The 27,030-nt window shown below is 38.4% G+C and overlaps 1 protein-coding gene across 1 annotated transcript in view; it reads right to left on the reverse strand.

Moving 5' to 3' along the window:
* The window catches only part of CNTRL (centriolin), a 4,034,091-nt gene that overhangs the window by 2,264,738 nt on the left and 1,742,323 nt on the right, over positions 1-27,030 (reverse strand). The window contains 1 exon segment of the mRNA XM_044058259.1: positions 11,914-12,121. Coding sequence (XP_043914194.1) covers positions 11,914-12,121 — 208 coding nt within the window.

Here is a 27,030-nt window from a genome sequence, read left to right on the forward strand (position 1 = left end):
TTTGCTGTGATGCAATTTATATAGACTTAACTTCAGCATTTGATAGGGTCATACTCAAAATACTGACCAATAAATTAGAACAACAAAGTTTTGATGTACTCTTGATAAGATGAATAGCAGCACGGCTTACATGGCAAGTATCATACAGCAACTGGACAGGTAAAATTCAAGGTTATAGTCAGGGTGCCCCACAGGGCTCTGTCCTAGGCCCATGCTTGTTTAGGTTGTATCTTTCAGATCTATCTTGGTCATCTGGAGAGTTCTACAGTCTGTATGCAGATGAAATGAGTAAACCGATTACATGTATTACAGATAGGGCATGACTGCAAAAGAACTTGACAAAAGTGACCACCTGGCCACAAGAGAATAATATGCTGACAAATACATCAAAAACTAAGCATATGAGATTTGGGAGACATAGACTTAAAGGTGAATATTTAATACGGCACAAAGTGATTGAAATTGTAGATTCATTTAAGGACCTGGGTATATGTGTAGATCAAGCTTTTTTAAACAAGAATCATCTTTATTGAATTATCACTTATGACAAAGGTAATCATACATTTATCTAAATAAAAACACCCCATATTAATATATTTTCCATTGCATACTCTACACGACATAATCTTCTACACAGTCATTGTCAAACAGTACACATTAAAATTACACTGCCCATTCAATTCCTGCCTTCCTTTAAACCTCATTCCTCCTCCAAAACATTATTCTGCATGTATTGTTCCCACAGTTCCAATTTCTTCTATGCAATTTGCTCCTACTCTTTTCTGATGATACCATTTCCAGTTCCTTTATCTCTGATAGCATATTCACTGCTTCTAGTACAGCTGGTTTAGGCTTTGATTTCCATTTTCTAGTAATTGTTTTTTGGTAGCCACAAGAATTAAATTTAGCAAGGCCTTACCATGACAAGGCAATTCCAATTCTGTACCAAAGCTCAAAAAAATAATTTGCTTAGTTACACTAATTTTCTCACCTGGTATTTCTGACAGAGTAGTAAACAAGTCATTTTTAAAGTTTGCCAACTCATTACACTCCCAAAAATATGTTCCCAATTACCGCATTCTTCACCATCACACCTCCAACATTTGCCATCTGCCTGACAAAAAATACTTGTCTGCTTAGGGTATAAAAAAATCCATGCAAAAACTTTGTAGAAAAAAAAAACTCTTCTTTCAGTGCAATACATGTTGTGAATTGGTAAATTAACCATAGTGCAATGCTCTAATGTTCACAGTGCAATACTCAAATATGTCTTTCTGTGCAAGAATCAATGCAATATCTTAACCAACTGAAGTCTCCTGCAAATAAGTGTTCAATTTGAAAAGTGTTAAAAGTTTTTATACTTGTGTGATTTTTGAAGGACAATAAAGTTTGACTTTTGACTTTGACTTGACCCTATTTCTTTCTCTTTGCCTACAATCTGATATCAATCCTAGATTAAGAAGGCAATCTCTAGCCTGTAGGCCAAATGAATTCTTGGCCTCTTCCCATTCTCTTACTTTTCCTTCTCTAATTATTTATTCCCAATACCTTGGTTCCTTTGCCAGTTTTCTCCAGTAAATTCTCCCCTCTTGCTTATTCTCTATACCTCTAATTGCAGTCATTCCTATTGGCAGAATCTCCTTTCTCCATTGCAATGTTGGCTTTGTTCGTGGAATACTTTCTGCTACTTTATGAATATAATATAGTGTATGGCTATTGTTATTCTTTTTAAGGTTCTGCATCCAAAATCCCAGTCCGCCTTGTTTCATCATCATCCCTTTCCACTTTGAATTACAGTTTTCTGCTTGTGCCATGTATAGGAGCCTTAACTGTGTAGCTCTGAAATATCCATTCAAATCAAATAATCCAAAACCACCTTGTTCTATTGGAAGGAACAACTTATCTCACTTGACTCTTGCCCTTTTCCCCTCCCAGTTAATATTCTTCAACTCTGTTAATTGCTATCCACAACTTCTCCTCTGGTTGATAAAAATATGCCTGACCTGTGTATAAAACTAAAGGGACTGAATGTATCTTGCTATCCATATCCATCCATAAAACAAAGCTTCCAATTTCTCAGTTTTTTTGTTATCTTTTATTTAGTATATTCCCAAAAATCCTTAGCTGCCATAACAAAATCCCTTCTAACCCATACTTCTAAGTACTTAATTTTATCATGTCCCCATACATAGATTATTGCTGAACCAGTTTGTATGTGGGTACATAGTTTACAGCTACTTCCTTTGTTTTATCTTCATTAATTTTGTATCCTGAAAAGACTAACCCTGAAATGCCATTTTCTGACTTTAACAGGGCTACAAAAGATCATAATCTGCAAATAAAGCCAAGCTTACCATAGCAATTATATCCTTGAATTTCTGAGTCTCTTACTTTCATTGCTAATAGTTCTAAATATTACACAAATAATAAAGAGGAAAGAGGACATCCCACCTGGTAACTCTACTGAAACGGAACCTATCATAGAGGAATCCTCCCACATCACTTTTCGCCTCTGATCCCTTGTATATATTCCTAATTAACCTTATTATTTTGTCAGGTAATGCAAATGTTTCCATGGCCCTACTCATAAAATCCAAGCTTAAGCTGTTGTTGGTGGGTCTTGATGCACAGAAGCATTTGACAGTGGTATTTTCTTACATTCTGTTTCCCTCTGGATCATCACTGTTCTATTAATGTCAAATGTTTGCCTCCTATCCGCAAAGCCACACTGATCCATATATCAATTCTGGCATAACCTTTGCTATTCTTTTAGCCATTATTGCCATGAACACTTTCTATTCTTGGTTTAGAGTCACAACTGGCCTAAACAAAGGCTGGCTCTGATAGGTCTTCACCATATTTAGGTGTTAAAACCACCACAACCTTCTTCCAGGATGTTGGTCATTCTCCTCCTTTTAAAATAATGTTAGACAAAACCTTCCAGATCTTTATCACTTTCTTCCGTCCTAGCTTCCAAACTTCCACAGGAATACTATCTATTCCTGTAGATTTTCCTGTAGATTGGTCATACATCACAATTTTTATCTCATCCCCTCCTATCGTGTTAGCAAGAGAGTCTCATCTACCTCTAATCTTGGCAAATTTAATTCTTTCATAAGCATTTCCATTTGCACTTTTTCTTGATTTCAACACTTCTTTGCTTTATAGATTTTCATAAAAATTTCTGAACTATTTTGAATACCTCTACAAGCTCTATTGTTATTTTCCCTTGTTACAGGCTTCCTAATCCAGGCAACAACCCTTTCTATTTTCTGTGGCCTGGGACACTGTGCTAAAAGCTCTTATGCTCTGGAGTTATCAAAAAACAGTTGCTTAACAGTAATCCTTCTAAACTCATGAATATCTTCTCTTTACCACTCTGCAGTTGCGCCTCTTCTTGTTCTTTAGGTTTCTGCCTAGTCTGCAATACTTTAGCCTCTGACAGTCTAAATATTTTATTACTTCTTAACCATAGCTCTTTTTCTTTTATTTCCACCCTATTTTTTAAATCCACTTTCATTTTATCCCACTCCTAGCTATATTTTCTGAAGAAATCTCTATCTTCTGTAATAACTCCTGAATAATCTCCACTAACCATTTCTTAAATTTTCTCTGTTTAACAGATAGGTGGGGAAGTACCAGTATCTCATTTTATTTCATTACCCCTGCATTTTTATTTTAGTTATTACTGGTGCGGAATCTAAAACAGTTATTGGATGCACATCAAAACTTTCAATTAAATGCACATGCTCCAATGAAATAGAATTTCTGTCAAGCTAAGCCCATTTTTTGTACCTTGGGGAATAATGTGTAAATCATCTCTGAGCTCCCACTACTGAAGTCATATTTGCTAAACCAAATATTTTCATAAATTTCTTCAAATATCTACTCTCTTTTGTTAGCACTTCCCTTCTAGACCCCCCAGATACATCCTCACTGTTCCAAATCAAATTCCAGTCTCCACCTATAAGTAAAAGTCCCTGCTAAAAGCTGAGTATCTCTCCCAGAATTTTCATAAGCTCCATAGTAGCAGTTTTGGGTGGAATAATCCTCCTCCCTTCCAAGTAGCCCTCAACTACTACAAATCTACCATTACTATCTTTTTCTTTCTTCTTCTATTGCTATTGGAGCTCCTCTAACAATTTAGGAACTCTCCTTTTCCTCTGTCCCACATATTCTACTGAATAACCATTCTGAAATCCTTTCTTTATCAAATTCACATGCTCATTTCTTTCCAAATATGGCTCCTGTAGCATTGCTATTTGCAAATCTCCATTTCTAATATAGTTCACTATTTTCTTTCTGCATATACCTGTGAGACCATTAACATTCAAAGATAATATGGAAAGTGTTACCATTATAAGAGGTTAGTCCTACCTGTTATGTATAACAGCTTTTTTAAATGTCTAGTTTCATCTTTTGTGTTACATCCATACACTAATGTTTGTCAGGTTGGTCTTCGTTGTTTCTTACCATATGCATTTAAACCTATGTCACATCTTATAAGACTTTTTGTTTTAATGAAAACCCTCAAACAACTCCACCAGAACACCCCATAACCTATTAACTTAAAAGAAACACATAAACCTATGTACATCTTCAAATAATGAAGTTTAATCCTCCTAATAGGAACAACTGTCCCACACTGACAGCTACACTCACAGGCTTGACTTGACCTAGAATGAAGGTTATCCATGCCAGTGGCGGCTGGTGACTTCAAATCACAGGGGGGGCTGCAGGAGACAGCTGAATGGGTGGGGTCAAGAGGAAGGGGTGTGGTCAACCAGAAAGGGGAGGAGCTATGCACAAAACCACAAAAACTAACTTTAATTAAATACGCTGCCCTGGGTGGCAAACCATCATTATGAAAGTCCAATCAAGACAAAAATAAGTGTAGAAGAATAAAAATATTTCAATGCATTGGCTGCATGACAGCTTACTTAATATCTAGATGGAAACAAAAGGTTGTGAGGCATGAAAAATAAATTTTTTAAATACATTACTGGAATGCCAGTCAAAATCAAGTATAAGAAAAACCAGAAGCACTAAACTCAAACCACTTCTCCTTGCACTGTAGTTCTAATTATAATATATTCAGCTTTATTAAAGTACCAAGTAACATGCTGAAAGTAGAAATCTCTGTGATGCCCCCACTTGTAAAAATGTTTCTTATCCAAAAAAGACCTGCTGCCTGACAACTTGTTTCATGGGGAAAACATGATCAAAGTAAAAAATGAAAAGCAAACAAGAAACAAGCTCAAGATACATTGCTTAAAGGATTACTGTACAGGTTATGGACCACACATGATTGGCATTCTGTTTAGTTTACGGGTAAAGTCTGTAGAGATGACTGGAAGTCTCCAACAAGTGTAATGAGTTTTTAAAATAATGGAATCCTGTCCTTTAATACCCAAGCCTTATACATTATCTAGTCAAGTATTCTCTGCATGGCAACAACAGAAAGGCTTTCAATGTTGGCAATTCTTTAACAGTATGCTTATTAAAGCTTACTTGCATCTTACGATCTCAGACAAGCTTACCTTATGGTCATTAAAGCATTGCTACTTAAACACAGAGCAACAGGCACTTTGAGTAATAAGCATAAATCTGAGTAATAAGCATAAATCAACAGTACAAAAATATGACAGAAACCAGACCATTCTGCAAAATCAAGGACAGATGAAAAGCCACTGTAGCACTTATGCAGTGTGTCCTCCCCATCCAAGGTAGACACAACTACTCCTTGCCTTGCTTGGACACATCCAGAGTCACTACATGGGGGAGTGGGGTGCAACAAGTATGTCACAATTTGAAATGTCTCTGGCTGACTGTGATGGCCCTGACACATTTGTCATACATCTCAACCTCAAGAGCAAGAAATCTGGACAAAGCCATACACAGAAGTGGGACAAAGGCCCAACAATAAGGACAATTTTTAAATACTGCTCTAATAAACTTATAAAGATAATAGAATAGGTCTTGCATTAGTATGAATTTTCTGAAGGGTATAAAAATCTGAAACTCAAATGTCTGTCATTTTCTAACTTCAGTCTTTAGTGATTTGTCACTAATTTGCCAAAACATGCAATTTTATGAAAAATGGACCAAAAATGTGATGCAAAAATATAAAATAGACACACAATACAGCTGGGAACCTGCCAAGGAAGGGACACTTTAATATTAGTATTGCTACCTTGAGCAGCTGACAAAATAAAAGAATCTACATGCATTTCAACTAAGTAATATATAACTTTGATTATTACAGTTATTTCTTAATTGTAAACCCTCCATGTTTTCTTCCAAAATTGCTATTTTGCAGAGGGATTATTAGGGGGAAGAGCAACATTTTGAGCCAAAAATCGGGGACAGTTGAGAGGTTGGCTATGCCTAATTCTATAAAGCAATTTATTTGCATGTACCTCTCAACCTGTTAATGCAGTAAATCTGAACAAGGCGAAATATATTGGCGGCACATATAAACAGTACTAAAAATTGCTCTTGTATAAATTGAAACAGTTGATAGAACAGCTCTTACTTTAACATACATTTTTCTGAAGGTTATGAAGTCTGAAACTCAGTGTATCATTATTTAGTGACTTAATTCCTAAATGATTTGCCAGAAAACTACAAATTTTATGAAGAACAAACCAAAAATAAGAAGCAAAAATCTATTAATTCTTTGAAAATCTGGACAGTTGGGAGGTATAGTTCAGCTGGGCCTGTCTGAGTTTGCTGCCCTTCCCCCCTGACAAAATCATGGTTGAATGGAGCCTCTGCAGCCATTCCAATGAACCATTACTTGGCTATTTCACTCCATTTACCATAAACACTAATGTGCATACTGCTTTACTTCTATGATGAGTTGGACTTCATTTGAAAGTTTTATTTTGTATTTTACAGCACAAACACTAAGTCACCTGCTAAACAAAGCAATGCAGTCTCACAATGAAAACTTAGCATTAAAACTTCTCTGCCCTTGAAACTCACATTCATTGAAACAGCATTGAAACAGCATTGAAACCCACATTCAAAGAAAATACATTTTGCCAGTGGCAGATAAAGATTAATTTTGGGCTGTTTTCAAATCATAGGCCCCTCACATATGAAACATACATGTGCTCTTTGATACACCTTCCTCATTGTACTAAAATTATATTCCTTGTACAATACAGTACAGTTGTTAGAGGGTGTTTTAAATTTGTTTTGAACATTTTTCCAGTAAGCAATGAAACAAAACGTATGCACCCATAATGGCAAAACTGCCCAGTTGAGAACATTTATCATAAAAAGTCTACTCAGACTTCCACAGTCAACCATTATTAAAATATACACAATTCTACAGTCCACCATTATTAGTAAATATGCACAATTCTACAGTCCACCATTATCAGTAAATATGCACAATTCTACAGTCCACCTTTATCAGTAAATATGCACAATTCTACAGTCCATTATCAGTAAATATGCACAATCTCTATAGTAAAAGTCATCTAAATAATTCCACATTAAAGAAATCTGTAACTAATGAAGAGGTTGCTGCTAGCAATCACCTTTATATTTCATGGTTTCATTGAAAAATAAAGTGTCTGTTGCCCCTCAGGAATAAATTGCCTATATTACATTAAAATATGATAAGCTAGTAATAATATTACAAGAGGAAATGGATGGCAAACTGATAACAGACTCATAGTTAGTATCTTCACCAAGGAGAACATTCTCAGTACGGCAGCATCCACCCCTTGTGGGAGTAGAACCCACAGCCTTCTGCATCAAAAGCAAGTACACAACCTGTTGTGCTATAGTATTAACAAGGCAAAGCACTAAACTTCTGTTCCCCTGCAGCTCTCAGCTCCTTGTAAAATCTACTCAATACTCAACTGCATCTCAACTTCACAGCACAAGAAAACTGGAAAAGCCAAAATGTATTTTGGGGTCAAAAGCCCAAAACCAGGGACACATTAAACATTGCTTGTATAATCTTGGAAAGTTGCTAGAATAAAATGTTGTGTTACCACCATACATTTTACTGCCAAAGTCCCTGAGCAAAACAGTCAGAGTAACATACCACTACGCCACATCAGCTGCTTTGTAAAAGAGAGGAAGACTGAAACTTAAATGGCTATCATTTAGTGAATTCAGTTCTCACCATAGCTGTCAACCTCTTAGTACAAAACACCTGGACAAACCCAGTAATGAGAGAATACAGACCTCAAACATATTCAGTGAATTCAGTTCTTGCCATAGCGGTCAACCGTAGCACAAAAACCTGGACGAAGCCAATAACTGGGGAATAAAGTCCCAAAAATAGGGACAAATTTAAAATATTCATCTTATAAACTTAGAAAATTGCTAGAAAAAAAGGTTGTGTTACTATGTATTCTGAAGAACATGAAGTCTGAAATTCAAATGCCTGTCAATTTTACTGCTGACAGAACAAAAACAATTTTCAGCAGAGACCCAGGGATTAATACTGCAGACACGTCTTTGTAAAATGACAGGGCACCAGAGCAAATCCACACAAACACAGGAAGGAGATGCAGACTCCACACAGAAGGCACCCCAGCCAAGAACCAAACCCAAGAACCTATAGCTATGAGGCATCAACGCTACCACTGCACCATCAAATTTCAAGCATTGCAATATTTAAAAACCACAGATATTATGAGGAATAGATCAGATCAAATACGAGTCAAAAATCTGCAATTTTTTTTACAAATGGTGGTGGGTAGGGAATTCAGGTCTTTAACACCTGCATACAAGGTACAGGGTTCAAGCCTGAGGTATTCCCTACCACACCACCATGAGTCTACTCACCAGTACATCCCACCTGAGGCATTTTCACACACACACACACACACACACACACACACACACACACACACACACACACACACACACACACACACACACACACACACACACACGGTCCTGTAGTAAAAGCAAAACCACACACACACACTCCACTTACCTGGTCCTGTAGTAAATCCCTGTCCATAAAACCACCATACATCCAGTACGTAAATCCCGATGAGACTGCAGCCACCATACATCCAGTAAGTAAAACCCGTGCAAATCCAACCCTGCCCGTCGCAAACTCTACTCCAATCCAGATCCTTACCTTGCCCGTTGCGAGATCTTCCCCTGCAGCAAACTCCAATCTGATCGATCCCCTGACTGCCGACATTGCAGTCCGACCCCGACACGTTTACCCAGCGAGTTCCCAGGCAGTCTATGCAGTTTAAAACTGCACAGACTTGTGGGAGCGCTCCTGTCCATGATTCTCAATCAGGACTGCCGTGCGCATGCTCCATGCACTAGACTGTCTCAGCAGCAGTGCTCATGCGCGAAGTCCGCGAAATTTAAAATTTTTTTTTCATTTTATTTTTCGTTTTATTTTTTATTTTATCTGTACTTTCAGGTTGAGGGGGCTGCAGACCGGCAGTCCGATAGCACGGGCCGCCCCTGATCCATGCTAAACATGCATTGCATGGCCTGTACTTACACTAAGTGCTGCCTGTTTTTCTGTTATCTTTATTCCTCTCCTCGATGTAGAAAACAACTTGACTGCTTTCAGAAAACAAGTTTTATTTATTGAAAGAAGAAAATATTGTTTTTATTACCCTTATCTGCTTGACTCTATAGATACTTAACTACCTCCAGCTACAAGCTTCTCATGTACTGTGAACATTTATTTGCTATAGGAAAACGTCATTGCATACAATGTTTATTTACTTGCTTCCACTTAAAACTTGTTGTTAGTTCAAGTCAGTGGCTTTAATCCAGTCATTCCCCTATGCAAAATTAAGAAAAAACATATTAATTTTACTTAAATCATGGTCTTTTGTCAAGGCTTTCTTCTGTTTTTCCACTGCAGTGCCTACATTTCTTAAAAGGTTGCCTGCTCCCTTCCTCTTCCCCTCTCCTTAATGTTCTTCCAAGCATTAATGACAAGAAGTAGAGTGCATTCTTTGGAGTCCTCTACAAGTTTAACAATCTCAAAAAAGTCTAATACTTCCAGGTTTTCTTCTTCTGACATATTTTACAAATGTGACCGATGCTTTGTAATCTTGCATTTATTCATTAATTTTCAAATTGCTGGTTTTCTTCCAATTGATCTCCATCACCCATCTCCAGTCTCTGATTCATTTCCAACATACTCTTGATTCTTCTAGTCAACCTCCGTGCTTTTTTTCTGTCTCGCAAGCATTTTTCTTTGGAACATTGTAAAAGGTTTCACTGGCATAGTCTCTTTATGAGCTTTACTATCAGAAGAATAAGCAGCAGAATATCCTTATGTTTGATACCTTGAGTTCTGTTGAACAAACTTTTATATTTCCTCCTTAGCATGCTCTGCATCAAAAAAGGACTTCAATCCTCCAGGAAAAATATTCTGAAGACAGCTAGATACAGCAGCTTGAATCTCACACCTGCTTCTCAACATTCCCTGATTGCTGGAATAAACTTACTCATCTTCTGCATGTAGTACACTAAGTAATTATTTTCCACAAACACTATATCTCCAACTTTTATTACTTTGTCCTCCTGCCACAGTTTTGTCAGAATCAAAATTTTCTGCTGACAAGACTGCATCTTTACTATTAGTGGTCTTGGATGCTTTCTCATGGCCAGGTTTGGAGTGTACACACACTGTGTCCTTTCAATTAACAACTACTGCTGTGGAATATCAGTCCAGCTACTTATCTGCGCTTTCATAAAATTAATACAGTCTGTTCCTTCCAGTTTCTCTGGTCGAGCAGAAAATTTCAGGTTTTCCCTATGAGCTTCGTCCTCTAATTCTACCATTTTTTGAAACATCTCTTCTTGAGCAGTCTGGTGCTTAGCCAGTCTTTTCTTCATTTTGACCCTGATTCTTGCAGTTTTATCAGGTCATCTGTATATATGTTTAAAGCTACTTCCATTTTTCATCTTTTTATTATTTGAGCTGATATACTCCTTCAGTGTTTCATTTAATCAGCTCTGAACAAACCTGACTTATTTTGTCCACAGATTACTGGAAGTCATGTCTTGCACCAAAGATGGAGCTTGAATTGCTTTTTGTTGAGCAGCTGTAGGATTCTTCCCAGTGTCTTCTCCTTACCTTCTGTGGTTGATTTTCTTTCAGGCTTTCATAATTTCTTCTTTGCCAGAATCAAGGCAGTGCACTTACTAGCCAGTAACTGAAATTTGTCCCAAAAGACAAACTTACTGTTTCTCTATTCTGAGTTTCTGTTTTCACACTGGGAGAGCTGAAATTAAGCTGTTACTCAGTGTGCAGCCATCTTGGAAGTCCTGGGTAGATCCATCTTTGAGTTTTTCAAGTCACATCAACCAATTGGTCAATTACTGTTGTAGAACTTCAAGTTGTATACAAAGATTTATAAAGTTTAAGAAATCAGAAATGATGAAATCATTGTTTATTACTAGACTAGACCCAAACTAGAGTATGGAAACACTAAAAGAAAACAAGAATGAGTAAATTAGAAATAGTACAATGTAAATATACTGCAGGCATTGAGAGATTATTTTAAAAAATTAAAATATATGAACCTGTACAGTGCCTCATAGATATTTAAGAGGAGAACTTATCCAGGTACGTAGGCCATTTAGAGACAGCTATCCCTGGGAATGTTTAAGGTGATGAAAAGTTAGTAAAGAATCATCAGACAACCTAAGGTCTGTAAGGAAGGGCATCTGCCAGGCCTTGAGGGGGAAGGTATCAGAGCTATGGATGTCAGGCCAGCCATTTGACGTCTGCAGGCAGGAAACTCAAAAGTCAGTACTGCAACAGTGAATTATGAATAACATTAGATTTCACTCTGAAGACTCAAAATTCATGTCTACACCACAGTATGCCATCCACATGACAGCCAGGAGGCATATTTAGTGTAGCATACTACTTCAGCTTTCTCTTACCCTCGCATCAGCAGCTTTGTCACATGCTGCCCTGTACTCTTCCTGAGCTTTTCTCATCTTATCTCGCATTGATGACATTTCTTGCTCTAATTTCTGCTGACGTCGTCGTGCTTCCTCTTTTTCCCGTACTGAATGAGACAAGACTTCATTTAGTTGTTGTTGTAGTACTGCAAGGTTCTTTCCCAAAATATCTGAATGATTATAAGGTCTGAAAAAATCAAATCACAAGAGGCATATGGTAATAAAAATTTAATTCAGAAAAAGAAAATAACAATAAAAGCATCAAGCCAGATAATTCTGCCAACAAAAACAAACACAGCACTGAGAAAGCATTTGTATAGACTCCACTTGAAGGCACGGCTTAAAATATAAAATAATGCTAATATTTAACTTTCAAGATTTCCCTACATTTTCATACAAAACTGACTTGGTGTAACAATGCCAGCACAGAGACCTTGTATCTCAAATCTTAAAAATGTATATAAACAAGTTTACAAATGTCCAAACAGATTTGCTAAAAAAAAATCTAAGAACAGTCAGAAAAGTGTAAGTCAACAATTCCTCAGTTCTGAATCCTGGCTGCACTTGTAATGGAATGCAGAAATGTAGTGTGAGAGAGAGAGTGTTACATTAGCAAGCCACTATTCAAAACCATCACATAAAAATCCATGTTGCAGAGTAACAATCTGTCCAGTTCAAAGGTTGTTTCAGTTTCATTTAAGCATTGCTTCCCATCTGTATCTTTCCTAATGCTCAAAAATGCATCATCTTTACAAATCAGTATCTTACTAAATTAATTTAGCACTGTTTAACATAACATGACACAAGCAAAACAGATATACTTCACATAACATATGTAGGACCGGGTCCATCTTCCCCTAAGTTTTGAAGCCAGTAGGATTTGGGGAACTTTGTACCTAAAACATTTCCAGGTCACCAGACTCCTCCCTTTTACCCACAATAATTTGCAGAGAAGGACCCCTCTTCAGAATTCTGTTAACCAGTAGAAGGCAGAGCTAATAAGATAAACTAAATAACCCAGAAACAAGAACCAACATGAAAACTGAAGGGAAAAAGAAGTAACCATAAGTTAAACAGTTTTTCTTCTTACTAATATTTGTATAAAAAATAATGAGGAAATTGCATGTTGTATTGTACAATAATTTTGTAAAGTCTACAGTCAGGAGGTTTAAAATGTGAGGTGGAGAATCTTATTAGTAACTGCTGTATATGAAAGATATTAACACAAGGAAGTACTTTTTCTTAGTTGTAAGTTATACAGGCTTTACACTATAACAATATAAGAAAGGCTGGAAAGAGGCTAGTCAAAGTTAATATGATGATGTGATCTTGGTCTGCTGGGGTAGAGTAATAATTTCTATTTTTTAAAGAGGTGGACACCTAGATTAATGCTTTTGGCTTAAGCTATGGACAACATTTTTAAGCAAACAGACTTGGATAATAAGACAAAATGATGAATGGCAAGAAAAATGTTAAGTTTCTTGTATTTACAGAGTCAGTATCTATTTTTCTATTAGCAAATACTTTCAGCTGAAGAAAAAAGTTTGCAAGTGTCCATGGGAAATCTGCACAGCATGTTGTGTGTGAAATTTACAAAGATTCTTTCATACATCTGCAAGGTTACTAGACATTATTTCTCATTTCTGGCTACTTTTACTTGGAAATGAGCTGTCTGCAGGTGCACACAATCTTGAAAGCTCTGAGCACTCTTGTTGAAAGATATATAAGATGTTAAATATAATTAACCTCTAAAGGTACACTGGCAGGCACTTCATTGAAAAATAAAGTTTGGGATGTGAATAAGCTATATAAGTAGTTGCCTCCATAGCAACTTTAAGACTGTAATGCATTTAATATAACAATGCACAATTTAGTTTAACTATAAACAGCCAATGCACATTTCCTTTGAGCTAAAAGTTAATGTTTACTGAAAGCATGTAAGTTGTTTTTCACATCTGGGAGGGAAATAGAGATAAGGACAAATATATCAGTGTAAATGAGGCTGTAACATGTTCTTTAGCATGGGCAATCTTAATTTTAGAGCAAGTACATACCTCCAGATGCAGCAACTGATTTGGGGAAACCGGTCCTATTTGAGGGGAGATAAACTTTATTAGCTCAAAATATACACAGTTTTATGCACTGGTTTCAAGTTAAAAGGGGAGGTGGGGTTCTAACAATTTATTTAATTTTTTATTTGAAGCAAAACATCTTGACAAATGTGACAAGGGTTCACATGGAGATGAGAAGAAGAAAATATATAAAAATTCAGTCTGTCAAACATTACAGAAATAATGAAAGCCAAAAGATGGAAATACACATTCAAAAAACTTTCAAAGTTTTCTGCCATAATGCATACTATGTCCATATTTTCATGACATTTAAATAGCTTTACATGTATAGACAAAATGCAAAAGAGCATTGAATTTTATGTAAAAATGTAGAGAGAAAAAAGCAATGTTGCAAGAAACACAGAAAAATAATCAAAGATCTTATAGACATATTAGAGATATTTCAGAAATATTATGAAAATTCATATAAAGCATATTAATGTGGAAACCAAGAAAATGCACAAATGGAAATTGTTATGGAAGACTTAATTATGCCAAGGTTAGAGGAAGATGAAGCTCAATAATTAACAGCTAAGACATGAAGAGATAAGATGATAAAAATGGTGATATGTAATCAAACAACAAGGAAGTCTTCAGGAATGGACGTTCTTCCTATGAAAGTATGGACGATGGGATGGAAGAAAGTGATAAAGATTTGGAAGGTTTTAATAGCATTTTAAAAGGGAGGGGGTTTCAGCATCTTGGATGAAAGATTGGGTGGCTGTACTACCAAAAGACGATAAAATCCCTTCAAACTCAGCTTCATATACAGCCAATTCATTTTCAAACTATGGTAATAAATTGTTTAAATCTATAATAGCTAAGAAAATGGCAAATGCCTAAAATGATAGAAATCGATCACTGTTGTTTTGTAGAAGGTTGGCAAATAGTTGACAGCATTAATAGATTAATGATGACTCAAAGGGAAGCAGAATTTTAGAAAAGGCTGCTATTGTTGCTGAGTCTTGATGCAGAGAAAGCATTCAAGAGTCGGCTGAGATTTTGAGTAGGGCAAGTGAAAAATGTGTGTTTTTTGAAATAATACTAGTGTTAAATATGATGATATATGAAGGGTCTATGCCATACCTTACAATTGTACAGGTTTTTGCAGAATGTCCAGATTTTGGGCTCATATTCATGGCCCATTTTTCATAAAATTGTGGTTTTCTGGCAAATTAGTGGCATATCATTAAAGACTGAAGTCAGAAAATAAATACAGGCATTTGAGTTTCAGACTTCATATCCTTCAGAAAATTTATGCTAATGCAAAACCCATTATTCTATCAATGTTCTAAATTTGTAAGCGCAATAATTAAAAATTGTTCCAATTTTTGGGCCCTTGTCCCATTTTTATTTATAGTTTTGTCCACATGTCTTTCTCTAAGAGGTTGAGAGGTATGGTCAATGCCAAGAGTTAAGGTAGAATGGTTCCTCTCTAACAAGCTGTGTTTGAAGAGAGGATAGGGTGTCCTCTTTCCCTTTTATTTGTATTATATTTAGAACCACTGAAAAAGAGAATAAGAGGCTCACAAATTCAAGGCTAGAAACTATAGAACAATCAGTACGTTAGCTGTACTTACTAAGGACATCATTTTATGTTTGAAAAATACAGAAAAGGACATTTTGGTGTTAGGGAACATTTTGAGATAGGTTCTAGTCATTCTGGATTATAAACGTAAAGAAGGCAAAACAAAGGTTATATAGTGGTAAACTATGTACCTACAAATGAATTGGTTCAGCAATATCCATATTTATTAGAACATAAAATGATGTATTTAGGTGTATGGATTAAAAATGATTCTGTTGCAGCAGCTAAGTGTATATAGGAGAGAACAAACAAAAGACAATACAAGAAACTGAAAAAAATGGAAGCTCTTGGTTACAGATACGGACAGTAAGATACAAGCAGTGAAAGTGTTTACAGCACTTTAGTTTTATACACAAAGTCAGCATACAATTTATTAACCAGAGAAGTTGTGGAGAATAATTAATATAGAGTTGTAGGAATTTATCTGGGAGAGGAAGAGGGCAAGAGTTAACTAGGAAACATCAATACATCCTACAGAACAAAGTGGTTAAGAATTACCTGATCCACAAAGGTCCTTCAGAGCTACATTGATAAGGCTCATATACAAAATACAAGAAGAAGGTTATGAATCAAAACAGAAAGGGATGATGATTAAAGGGTAGGAAGTAGTTTTAGAAGTAAAGAAAGAGCAGAATTTTGGCTATGGGTCCTTAAGGAAAACACACCAATAGAATATTATACTCAAAGAAGCAGAAAGTATTCTAAGAACTAAGTCAATGCAGCAATGGAGAAAGGAGATTTTACCAAAAGGGATGACTGCAAGTAGGAGTATAGGTAATAGGCAAGGGGGGGCTGGAAAGAGCCAAGGTATCGGGAGCAAATAACTAGAGAGGGAAAGGTAATAGAATAGGATGAGGACAAGCAGAGGATTGGACTGTGGGTTAGAGACTGCCTTCCCTGCCAGAAACTGATAACTTGAGCATAGGCAAGCAGAAAGAGAGGGGTGAGTTCCAAGTAAAAGACCAGCTCTGGTATTGTTTTTAAAGGGTCAATATCACATAGTCGAAGTTCCATAGCACCGAACACCTAATGGTCGAACCATTATGTTCGAAGTTACAAAACTTCGACTACAGAAAAAAAAAACGGACAACAAAATAAATTGTTGTAAGCAGGGGGGCAAGCCCCCCTGCACCCCCCCCCGCTACTTAAATATACCAACTCCGAGATCGCACCATATTGAACAACAAAATGCAAACCTCCGCTTATGGAGATTTCCATTCAAACGCTCAAACTTTTACAAATTTGAACTTATGGTCTCGAACATATCTGGTTCGAACTTGTAAACGTTCGACTACATGATAGGAACCGTACGACAGAAGTTACTGTTAAAAAGGGATAATTAGTGGTACATATTTAATACTGCATAAGAACTAAAAAATTGATCAGAGAAGGATAGAAAAGACTGGAGAGAAAGGAAAAGCAATAAACAAAAGAACAATGGGAGGTTGCCTGGTGATAGGTTGCCTGTGTCCATAACAGACATAGGTGCCAAGCCAGGGATTAGTTTCCTGTTCCTCATCCAGTTGTCCACGTTACACCTAAACTGGATCATGGTGTTGGTGGTGTGAAGAGTGTGTAGTTGGTTTGGATCAGGGAAGAACTCCGCTTCATATGGATGGGGAGCCTGATCCAGAGATGGGGAAGTCTCTGGGATACATACCTGTCTCTCCAGTAGGTCCTATTTATATCACAGGCAAAGTTTAAGTCTTTAGAATGGGTAATTCTGGTGCTGTTTATTTTGCTGATATGCAGGAGGTCCATCAGAGTAGGGTTTGACAATTCCCTGTATGTCAGGCATAGATTTCCCCTCAACAGCCTGTAGGACAAAAAATACAGGGAGAGGGCCTTGAGGCATCCTGCATTGGACATTTTACTTATGCCTTATATTCTTTTAGTGAGGAACCTCTGTGGACGTTCCATTTGTTAGATATGCCTGGTTAGGTACATAACAAAGGGGGCATTGTACTCAATGACAGGTCTGACGAATGCTGAATACAGTGTAACAATGACATCCTTGGACCTAGATCCCATACCTTTGTCTTAAAAGCTGCGCTACACATAATAATTTCCTCACTACTGCAGACATGTGATAGTCAAAGGGTAGATTATTGCCTATGCGTGTCCCCAAGTCCTTGACTACCAGGTCAACTCTAAGGGGTGTGTTGTCAATATGACAGTTACCAGGGGTGGATGACTTCCCGAAGGATACTATTATGCATTTCTTAGCATTTAGTTTTAGTCCATGGCTCTGACACCCATTGTTTGTCTGTCAGCTAATCCTGGAGAACATTTGTGTCGGTGTGGGATTCAATGACAGCTCATAATTTACAATCATCTGCAAATTTAGTCAGCCACAGACCACTGACATTGGCCTTGACTGCAGAGAAGTAAATGCTAAAAAGGAGTGGTCCAAGGACTGATACCTGAGGGACTCCACTTGTGACTGGCCTCTTTACAGAAGTAGACTCCTCAATTTTTAACTTTGTGGGTCCTGTCTGAGTGAGTTGGCTATCCACCAGGTGACATACAGGTTTGTACCTAACCTCTCGAGTTTGTCAACAATGCCAAAGTGGGTGTTGTGTCAAATGCCTTGGCCAAGTCAAGGTAGGCAGTGTGAACCATTTTGCCTTCATTCACTACTTTTGGTGACCTTGTCAAAGAAGTCCACCAGGTTGAGTAGGCATGATCTTCACCCAATGAAACCAAACAGGTTGAGTCCAGTGTCTGGAGGTATGGTTTACTGTATCATTATTGATCATTTCCATGATAATTCATCCCATGGCTTTGCATGCAAGACAAGCGAGGGTTACTGGTCTGTAGTTTCCAGGGTTTGTAGATGGCCCACCTTTGTGCAGAGGGATGACTGTTACTGTTCTCCATTCATGAGGCATGAAGCTCATTTGGAGGGTACAGTTAAATAATTCCAGAAGGCCTAATAGGTCATGTTTTATGCTACTTAGAAGGCATCCTGGCATACTGTCTGAGCTCATTGATGCAGTGTTTTTGGCCTGAAAGAGAGCGTTATGGACCCGTTCCCTAGTGATAGCAGGGGGAGTTATATTTGATGGTATTTACTGAGGGAAGGTTGAAAGGGTGAGAGGGGTAAAGATGGAGTTGAATTTGTCAGCCAGTAGGTTTGCTATATCTTTTGGCTCACTATAGGTGGCCCCATGTGCAATGGACTCTGCACACAATTATGTATTGCCTTTCAGGTTGTGGATGTTGCTAAAGAATGCCATGCACTTGCAGCTGTCCTTGGCCTAGGAGACCAAGTTTTCCTCAATTTGGCTTTGGTAGACTTTATTTGTCCTCTACAAGTTGTTTCTTTAGTTTGATGAGGGTGCTTTTATCCTGCTGGGTGCGGCACATCCTAATTTTTGCCATGATTTACTTCCTTCTATTGTACAGCCTAGTGATTTTGTGATTTCACCAGAGTAGCTTGTTTTTTTTTTAGTTAGTTCTGTACTTTTTCCTGGTGGGTACAGCTGCCTCTATGCAGCTATTAACATGCTTGTAAAGGGCTTCTGTGAATAGTTCTGAATAGGCAGAAGTGTTCCCATGTTTTATGGGGGCTTCATATTTTTCCAGGTTATCACTTTACTAGCAGGAAGTAAGCCTTAGAGTAGTTCCTGAATACTCCAGGGTTAGCTGAGGTTCCAGGTTTTATTTTACTACAAAGGAGACCATTTTGTGGTCTGACCTTAACAGAGAAGACATTACACCAGGGGGTGTGCAGCACTCTCCCATATTAGTGAGGACCAGATTCAGTATGGTTGCACCCCTGGTTGGTGTACTGAAAATCTGGTCGAGGGAGTTTGTGTTTACAAATTCCAAGGAATCTCTATGCCTGTACGTATGGTGTCATACAAGATTCCCACTTAATAATGGGGTAAGTAATGTCAGCCATTAATATGGCAATGGGTTGGATGGTGAGTATGTCCAATAAGTTTAAATACATGTTATGGGTTTCCTGGATTGTACAGGAGACCTACAGCTTGCAAGGAAGTGGTATTGGATTCTGCCTACTGTAATTTGAACATGGAGTAGCTCAAGTGCATTGACCTGTTAGACCAGCCTTTAGGTATATTTATTTTTTATGTAAATCTAGACACCTCCACCTTTAGTCCCTGTCTGTGTAGTAGCTGGTCTAAATGTGTGGAAGGCATTATAGCCTTGCGCTGTCAGTGTGCTGTCCACGGGTTTAAACATGTCTCAGTTACCACACAGACGTCAGCATTCTCTAGGGTGAAGAGAGCTAAGGAGTGAAGTTTTCTGTTTAGACTACTAGCATTATGCAGTAATACCTTTAGATTTTCTTGGTTTTGATTTGCTATGTTGAAAGTACTTTTAGTTTGGCAATGCCTAACAATGACACCATGGGGGAAGATAATATTTTGGCTAACATTTGAAAGCCTAGAGGGGAGAGGTCCAGACAATCCCTGGCAAAGCAGAGTGGTCTGTTGACCATCTCCTTCCATGCTGACAAATATTGCACCTCCTTAGAATAATACCAGAAACTAAGTTAATTATCAAAGTCATTCATCTTTTGTACATATTTTGACATCACCCTTGGAGAAGGTAAAGTGCTGTTCAATGCTAGGCTCATAACAGCCTCGGATACACATTCTGAGAGCTCTATGATGTCCCTGTTCATATAGTCTAGGGAGGTATGTCTCATGTCATTTACACCCACATGGACTACGACTTGAGTCATACTGGTACCTGTGGTCCAATAACCTCAGTGCATGAGTAATGTGGCAGATCTTAGCCCTTGATAAGCAACTGACTGTGACTTTCTTCGTATTCAGCCTGCCTGGTGAGAGGGACATCAGTGAGTCTTAAAATGGAGTCTCCAATGACCACAATGTTGAATTGTGTGGTGGCTTGCCTTATGGGCGTAGAAGGAGTGACTCCATGAGATGTGACTGTATATGTTGATGTGAGTGTTGTTTTGAAAGAGTGCATTTGGGGCTCCTGAGGGTATTTGTCATGTGCACTTCATCCAGGAGGAAGGTTACATTTAAGTGCCTCAGGATATGTGGGTCTACATGTCTGCTTTGAATTGTGTGTGATGGGTGCAGCTTCTGTACTACTGACAAACCTATTGACATTAGGAGTACTTTTATGTGAGACCTTAGGCTCCAATGACATTGTGTAAATACATCTCTTATATATCATATCAGCTTGTTTGAGAATTACCTGGTTGCCAGTAAACATGAGACAATTTCTACATTGCCTTAGGATATCCATATCCACATCCACCAAGCTGGTAATGGAGATAGTGGGAAAGTTCACATCCATGGCAACAGACCCCTTTCACTGATTAGACAGAGTGAGAATATAAAGCAGTGTCGGGAGTATCCAGTTTGCAACTCTGGGGACAGTGCTTGTCACTGCAAACTAGTTGTCCTTTGTACAACTAGGTACTGGAGAAATTTTAGTCATGCTTTTACAGGAAAGATGTCTCTCAAAAGTGTCTGTGTCTCTAAAGGGACTACCAAACACTTAAGGGGAAACTAAGAAGTAGACCCTGAAAATTTAAGGATGAAGTATTTAGACAGATATTCTGAAGTTAGAAACAAATCAAGCAGTACTTACTGAAAAAAAAGAAGAATTAGCTTGTTAAGAACGATGAAAATGGAGGAGTCTGCCTGGCTACTACTACTACTACTACTACTGGTAGTGCTGGTCTCACCACTGCTTCACTCTGCTGGGATACAATGCTTCCTTTTCTTCTTCTGTCACCAGAAGCAAAACATTTACACCAATTCCAACCAGAAACAATCGGGAATTAATGCACTCTGCTCCTTCTCTCACCAGGAGCAGGATATAGGCAGATATTCTAAGCTGTCACCTATGAAGCAGTTACTAGGCTTTCCAGTGATCAGTAGTCTCCAAGAAATAAGGTCGCTGTGCTCTTCCTCTCACCAGGAGAAAACAGAAGCACTAATCCCAAAATGACTACTGAGAGGCAGAATGTGGGCTCTACAATAATTGGTGGCCTTGCAATAGATGTTGCAGATTTTAAAGAAAAGTTGGAAATATGGTTGATATAATAAGCACTGCAGTGTGCACTAAGCAGTTAGATATTAAAGAGGTGGTAACAAACTAGCTGGACAGTCACCAATTTTAAAAGAGAAAGACAGATTGAAAGGTGGGTGGGCACTTTGAATTCTGGTTCTATGGAATACAGTGGGGTGGCCAATAAATTTAAATTGCTGAAAGGGAGTGATTTCACAAAATGATAAATTTGTGCTTACAACAGGTAATGAAAAAGGAGAGGGAATGAGATATGTGGTCAAATTAATGTAAAGGGCAGGCAACTAGAAAGACAGTTGAGTTTAAGAACACAATAGCACCATGTTGTGTAGGGTGCGAAAAAAATCTGTGACTCACAAGAGACACAGCTGTGGTCTCTTTCCTAGTTTTAATATGGAATTAAAAGCAGAATACAAGTAAAACACAGTGTAAAGAAAACAAATCACAACATATGAAATAGGAGGAGGAAATAAAGTAATACAAAAAACAAGAAGGCAAAAGCAAGCTAACCTTTCCCTCACAGCCAGTTGTAGCAGAGTCTGGGTGAGCTTTTCCAGTAACGCTTTGAAATGTTTTATTTTGCACCTTAAATAAAAGGTTTAGTTCCCACCTCCACCCTCAGTTGACACATAATTAACCTTAATTGACCTGCTCTATCTTCTGTGTGACTGACTCTTTAATTGACCTGTTCTAATTTTTGTGTGACCTACAAGAGACACAGCTGTGGTCTCTTTCCTAGTTTTAATATGCAATTAAAAGCAGAATACAAGTAAAACACAGTGTAAAGAAAAAAATCCCAACATACAAAATAAAAGAAGGCAGTAAAATAATACAAAATACAAGACATCAAAAGGAAATTAACCTTTCCCTCGGAGCAATTTGTAGCAGAATCTGAGTGAACTTTACAGTAAAGCTTTGAAATGTTTTATTTTGCCCCTTAAACAGAAGGTTTAGTTTCCAGCTTCACCCTCAGTTCACAGATAACTAACCTTAATTGACCTGTTCTATTTTCCACGTGACTCACAATAGACACTGTTGTGGTCTCTTTCCTAGTTTTAATATGCAATTAAAAGCAGAATGCAACTAAATCATAGAGTAAAGAAAACAAATCACAACACACAAAACAGAAGGCAATAAAGTAATATAAAATACAAGTAAAAGCAAACTAAACTTTCCATCACAGCAAATTGTAGCAGAGTCTGGGTGAACTTTTTCAGTAAAGCCAATTAGTACCAAAGTTAACTGTCTTTGTGGGCTATTCCTAGCACAGCCAATTACCTCATGTGAGAATCAAAACCTGAACCGTGTGCATATAAGGTGACTACCTTAACCACTATGTCAACCTTCCACCCTTTGTTACACAAAATGCTCACACAAGTGTTCCCCAAGTAAACATCTCCTCACAAATGATGACAGTCCATAAAAAATAAAACTTCGTAGAATTTATATATGTTTTCAAGAAAAAACACAAATATTCTTCATAAAATCAATCAAGTGGAAGTTTTTCCCAGAGAAGAGTACTTATCTGCCCAACCTCGAAGGACTGCTAGCCAACCATCCCTTCCAGAAAGCCCTCACAGGGAGTGCACTTTGGAGGCAAGAATGTTCTGAAGCTTTTGGTGTACTGAAGCTTTGCAAGCTGCCTGGTGGTCATATCCTTAACAGTATAGAACTCATGCAGCTTAAGCTACAGCAACAGTGATCTAATGTTGATCATCTTTTAAATCTAGAGTTATCAAAAACTAAGATGTGGAATGAGAGGTAACACAGACTAATGGGAAAGCATCTTGAACTTCAGACTTTGACGTAAAGGTTTAGAAAAGAAAGGCTGAACTCTTTTTATATTTGGCATTAAAAAGATTCTTGAATAAAAAACTTTTCTTGTTTTTTAGTTTTTTCCTAGGGGAGTTGAGTCTATAATAGAGACATCATATACTCCAAGACTGGAAGACACAGAGAAGTCTGGTTCAAGTGATTATTAGGAATCGTTTGAAAAGGAGAAAGGGATTCCCAATTCTTACTGTAACCTTTCTGAAGGATTCACAAAGCCCAGTTGTCTGAGGGCACTGTGAGGGGTGTGAAGCCTCTGAGGAAAATGTGGAACTACATAGGCAAATATTCAAAGTATTGCCAGGGTAGTGTTTGTGTTGTGGGGTGAAGGCATCCAAAAAGGCATACAGTCAAGTCTTTCTTGGTGGACTGCCCTTGGTTCTAGAAATCTACTCTCTTCTTTTTTCAGCATCCTTGCCATTGCCTCAAAATGATCATAAACTGGAAGGAAAGGTCCTACTAAATTTGGGAAAGGAAGGATGAAAAGTATGTGTGGCCCCCGAACTAACTTTCCTCTTTCATTAAATCTTTTATGCACTTCAGCAGACGATAGGCCAAGTAATACCTCAGTGTCTAGGAGAGAATTCAAGATCTCGGCTTTGATTTCCTCTGGTTAATTTTGTGAAGATAACCAAGCAAATCTTCTCATTATTGATACAGTAGCTACTGTTCTGGATATAGCATTAAAGTGTCTGGATACCTGGAACACAGAAGGCATTAAAGAATTCAGAAAAATTTTAATCTCTGAAGAAGGAAAGAAGGAAGATTAGCAGTTAACTTTCTCAAATTTGCAAAAGAAGCAAGCAGATTTTAGAGCCTGTCTATTCAGAGTACAGCTGTGTAAGCTGCACTTACCATAATGTACAGTTGTGCACACTTACCATAAATGTAGATGTTCGAGTGTATTCACTGTTGCAGTCATTACATTTGGGTTATCTGCTTGCAGGTAGCCCTCAGTCGGCCTGATTAACAAAGTCTTGGGTCCTGCATTGGTTGCTTGCTGTCCCTTCTTCCATGACGTCAGGTCGTCACGGGTATAAAACATGCAGCCAACACCACTGCATCAGTTTTTCTTGCCCCAGATGTCAGGTGCCCCCCTAATGGGAAGCAATTAAATATAAAAGTACAATGATATACCTTCAACAAAAAAGCAAATACACCAAAAAGGCTTTTAAGCATGGTAAAGGAAAGTAGAGGTATAGCCAAAAGAAGTTAGGGGGCTGGAGGGAGGGTAACCAGGACTGCAACAGTGAATACACTCGAACATCTACATTTATGGTAAGTGTACCCAACTGTACTATGTTCTTCATGTTTCACTGCTGCAATCATTACATTTGGGTAGATTCCCAAAGCTATGGTTGGGAGGAGGAATTTAGATAGCATTAGGACCAGCTATAAGGCTCTGCAAGACTGCAGTGGCAAAGCCAGCTCTGGATTTAGAGAAAATTGGCAAATGACAATGCTTGGTGAAAGCTGCTACCTGGTGTAAAGGACTGCAGGTAGCAGCTTCTCGGATGTCCCTGGTAGGGACACCTCTGAGAAAGGCTGTAGTTGTAGATGCAGCCCTGGTGGAGTGAGGTCTGATCCCCTGGGGGATAGGTTTTTCATGGTGCTTATAGCAGAAATGAATGCAATGGCCTATCCATTTAGAAATGGTTTGCTTTGAAATATAGCCTTCCCCTCTGCCCCTGCAGCAAATGCCACCAGCAGTTGTTCCGATTTCCTTTGAGGTTTAGTCCTGTCCAAGTAGAATCTAAGTTGTCTGTGCACATCTAAGGAATGCAATATCCATTCCCGTTTGTTCTGTGGATTGGGAAAGAAGGTTGGCAAATGAATGGACTGATTAAGAGCCACACTGGATACCACCTTGGGCATGATGGATGGATTGGTTCTGAGGGACACCCTGTCCGCATGAAAGATTATGAAAGGCTCCACTGCCATAAGAGCCTGTAATTCAGAAATCCTTCTAGCTGAAGTGACTGCTAAAAGGAAATCTGTTTAACAAGAGAGAAAATTTAGGTCTGCAGTAGCAGCTAGCTCAAAACGAGGGAGAGTGAGTTTTTCCAATACAAAATTGAGGTCCCATGCAGAGGCTGGAGCTCTCTTGGGAGGTCTTAAGTTTTTGGCCCCTCTGAGGTACTGCTTTAGCAGAAGATGAGAGAAGAGGGGCGAATCTGTGTTGTAATGAGCTGAAATGACAGAGGCATGGATTTTTATGGAAGAAAAAGATAGGCCCTTGTGAAGCATCTCAGTTAAGTATTGTAAAATCTGAGGAATATTTGGCATTGCTGTGCTTATTCCTTGGGATTGGTTCCAGGCACAGAATCTTTTCCATTTGTCAGCATAAGGTTTTCTAGTACTAGGTCTTCTCTCCTCCAAAATGACATCCATCACAGGTTTGCTGAGGGATGCCAAGGGTGAATTTAGATGATTAGCCACGCTGCAGGATTCAAAGTTTGGAGCTGAGTGTGCAGAATTTGGTTGTTCTGCTGAGACAGTAGGTAAGGTGTCTGAGGCAGGTGCCATGGTGGAAGGTGTGACACATTGCGCAGGAGTGGGTACCAGTGTTGGCGAGGCCAGTCTGAAGCAATCAGAATCATTTTTGGTTTGTCCTGTCTGACTTTTAGTAGAACTTTGAAGAGGAGAGGGGGAAAAAGCATAAACTGATAGGTTTTTCCAGCTGAATGATAGAGCATCCACTTTCCAAGCTTTTTTGTGATGAATTCTTGTGCAGAACTTGTCCAACTGATAGTTCTGGGGTGAGGCAAAAAGATCTATGTCTGGACTCCCCCATTTGTGTGTCAATTCATGGTTCCAGTTTCCATTTGTGTGGGTCCATAGGATTTCTGCTTAGTTTGTCTGCCAGAGTATTCAGTTTCCCAGGCAGGAATTGAGCATGTAGTTGTATTTGGTAGGTCAAGGCTGTGTTCCACAATGACATGGCTAGTCTGCAAAGGGGGGGTGGGAAGGTGTACCCCCCCATGCTTGTTTATGCACCACACAACTGTGGTGTTGTCTGTCTTTATCATTAATTGTCATGGATGAAGGTAGTCCTTGAAGGCTATCAGTGCATTCTGTACAGCTAGCATCTCTTTCTGATTGATATGAAGGTGCATTTGACTTGGGCTCCATTTGCCCTGAATGCACTTCCCTGCCAGATGAGCTCCCCAAGCATAGTCTGATGCATCCGTAGTTAGGGTTTGGGTGGCAGAGGGTGGAGTGAATGGCAGTCCCTTGTTTTGGTGGCAGGCCTCTGCCCACCATAGGAACTCTAGTTGCAGGCAAGGTATGATAGGAATCATTGTTTCCAGGCTGTGACAATGTTGACTCCATAAACTTTTTAAGTACCACTGAAGTTTCCTCATATGCAGCCTTGCATATGGAATTAGAAGAATGCAGGAGGCCATGAACCCCAAGGCTTGCAGAATTTGTCTTGCAGATAGCAAGGGTTTTGTGGCCACCTGTTTGAAGTAAGTCACCAATTGAATTTGCTTTTCTGGCGTAAGGTAAATCATCTGGACAGTTGTA

This window comes from Protopterus annectens, chromosome 16.part0 (genome assembly GCF_019279795.1).
Source record: "Protopterus annectens isolate FY-2018-M chromosome 16.part0, PAN1.0, whole genome shotgun sequence".
Classification (NCBI taxonomy): Eukaryota; Metazoa; Chordata; order Ceratodontiformes; family Protopteridae; genus Protopterus; species Protopterus annectens.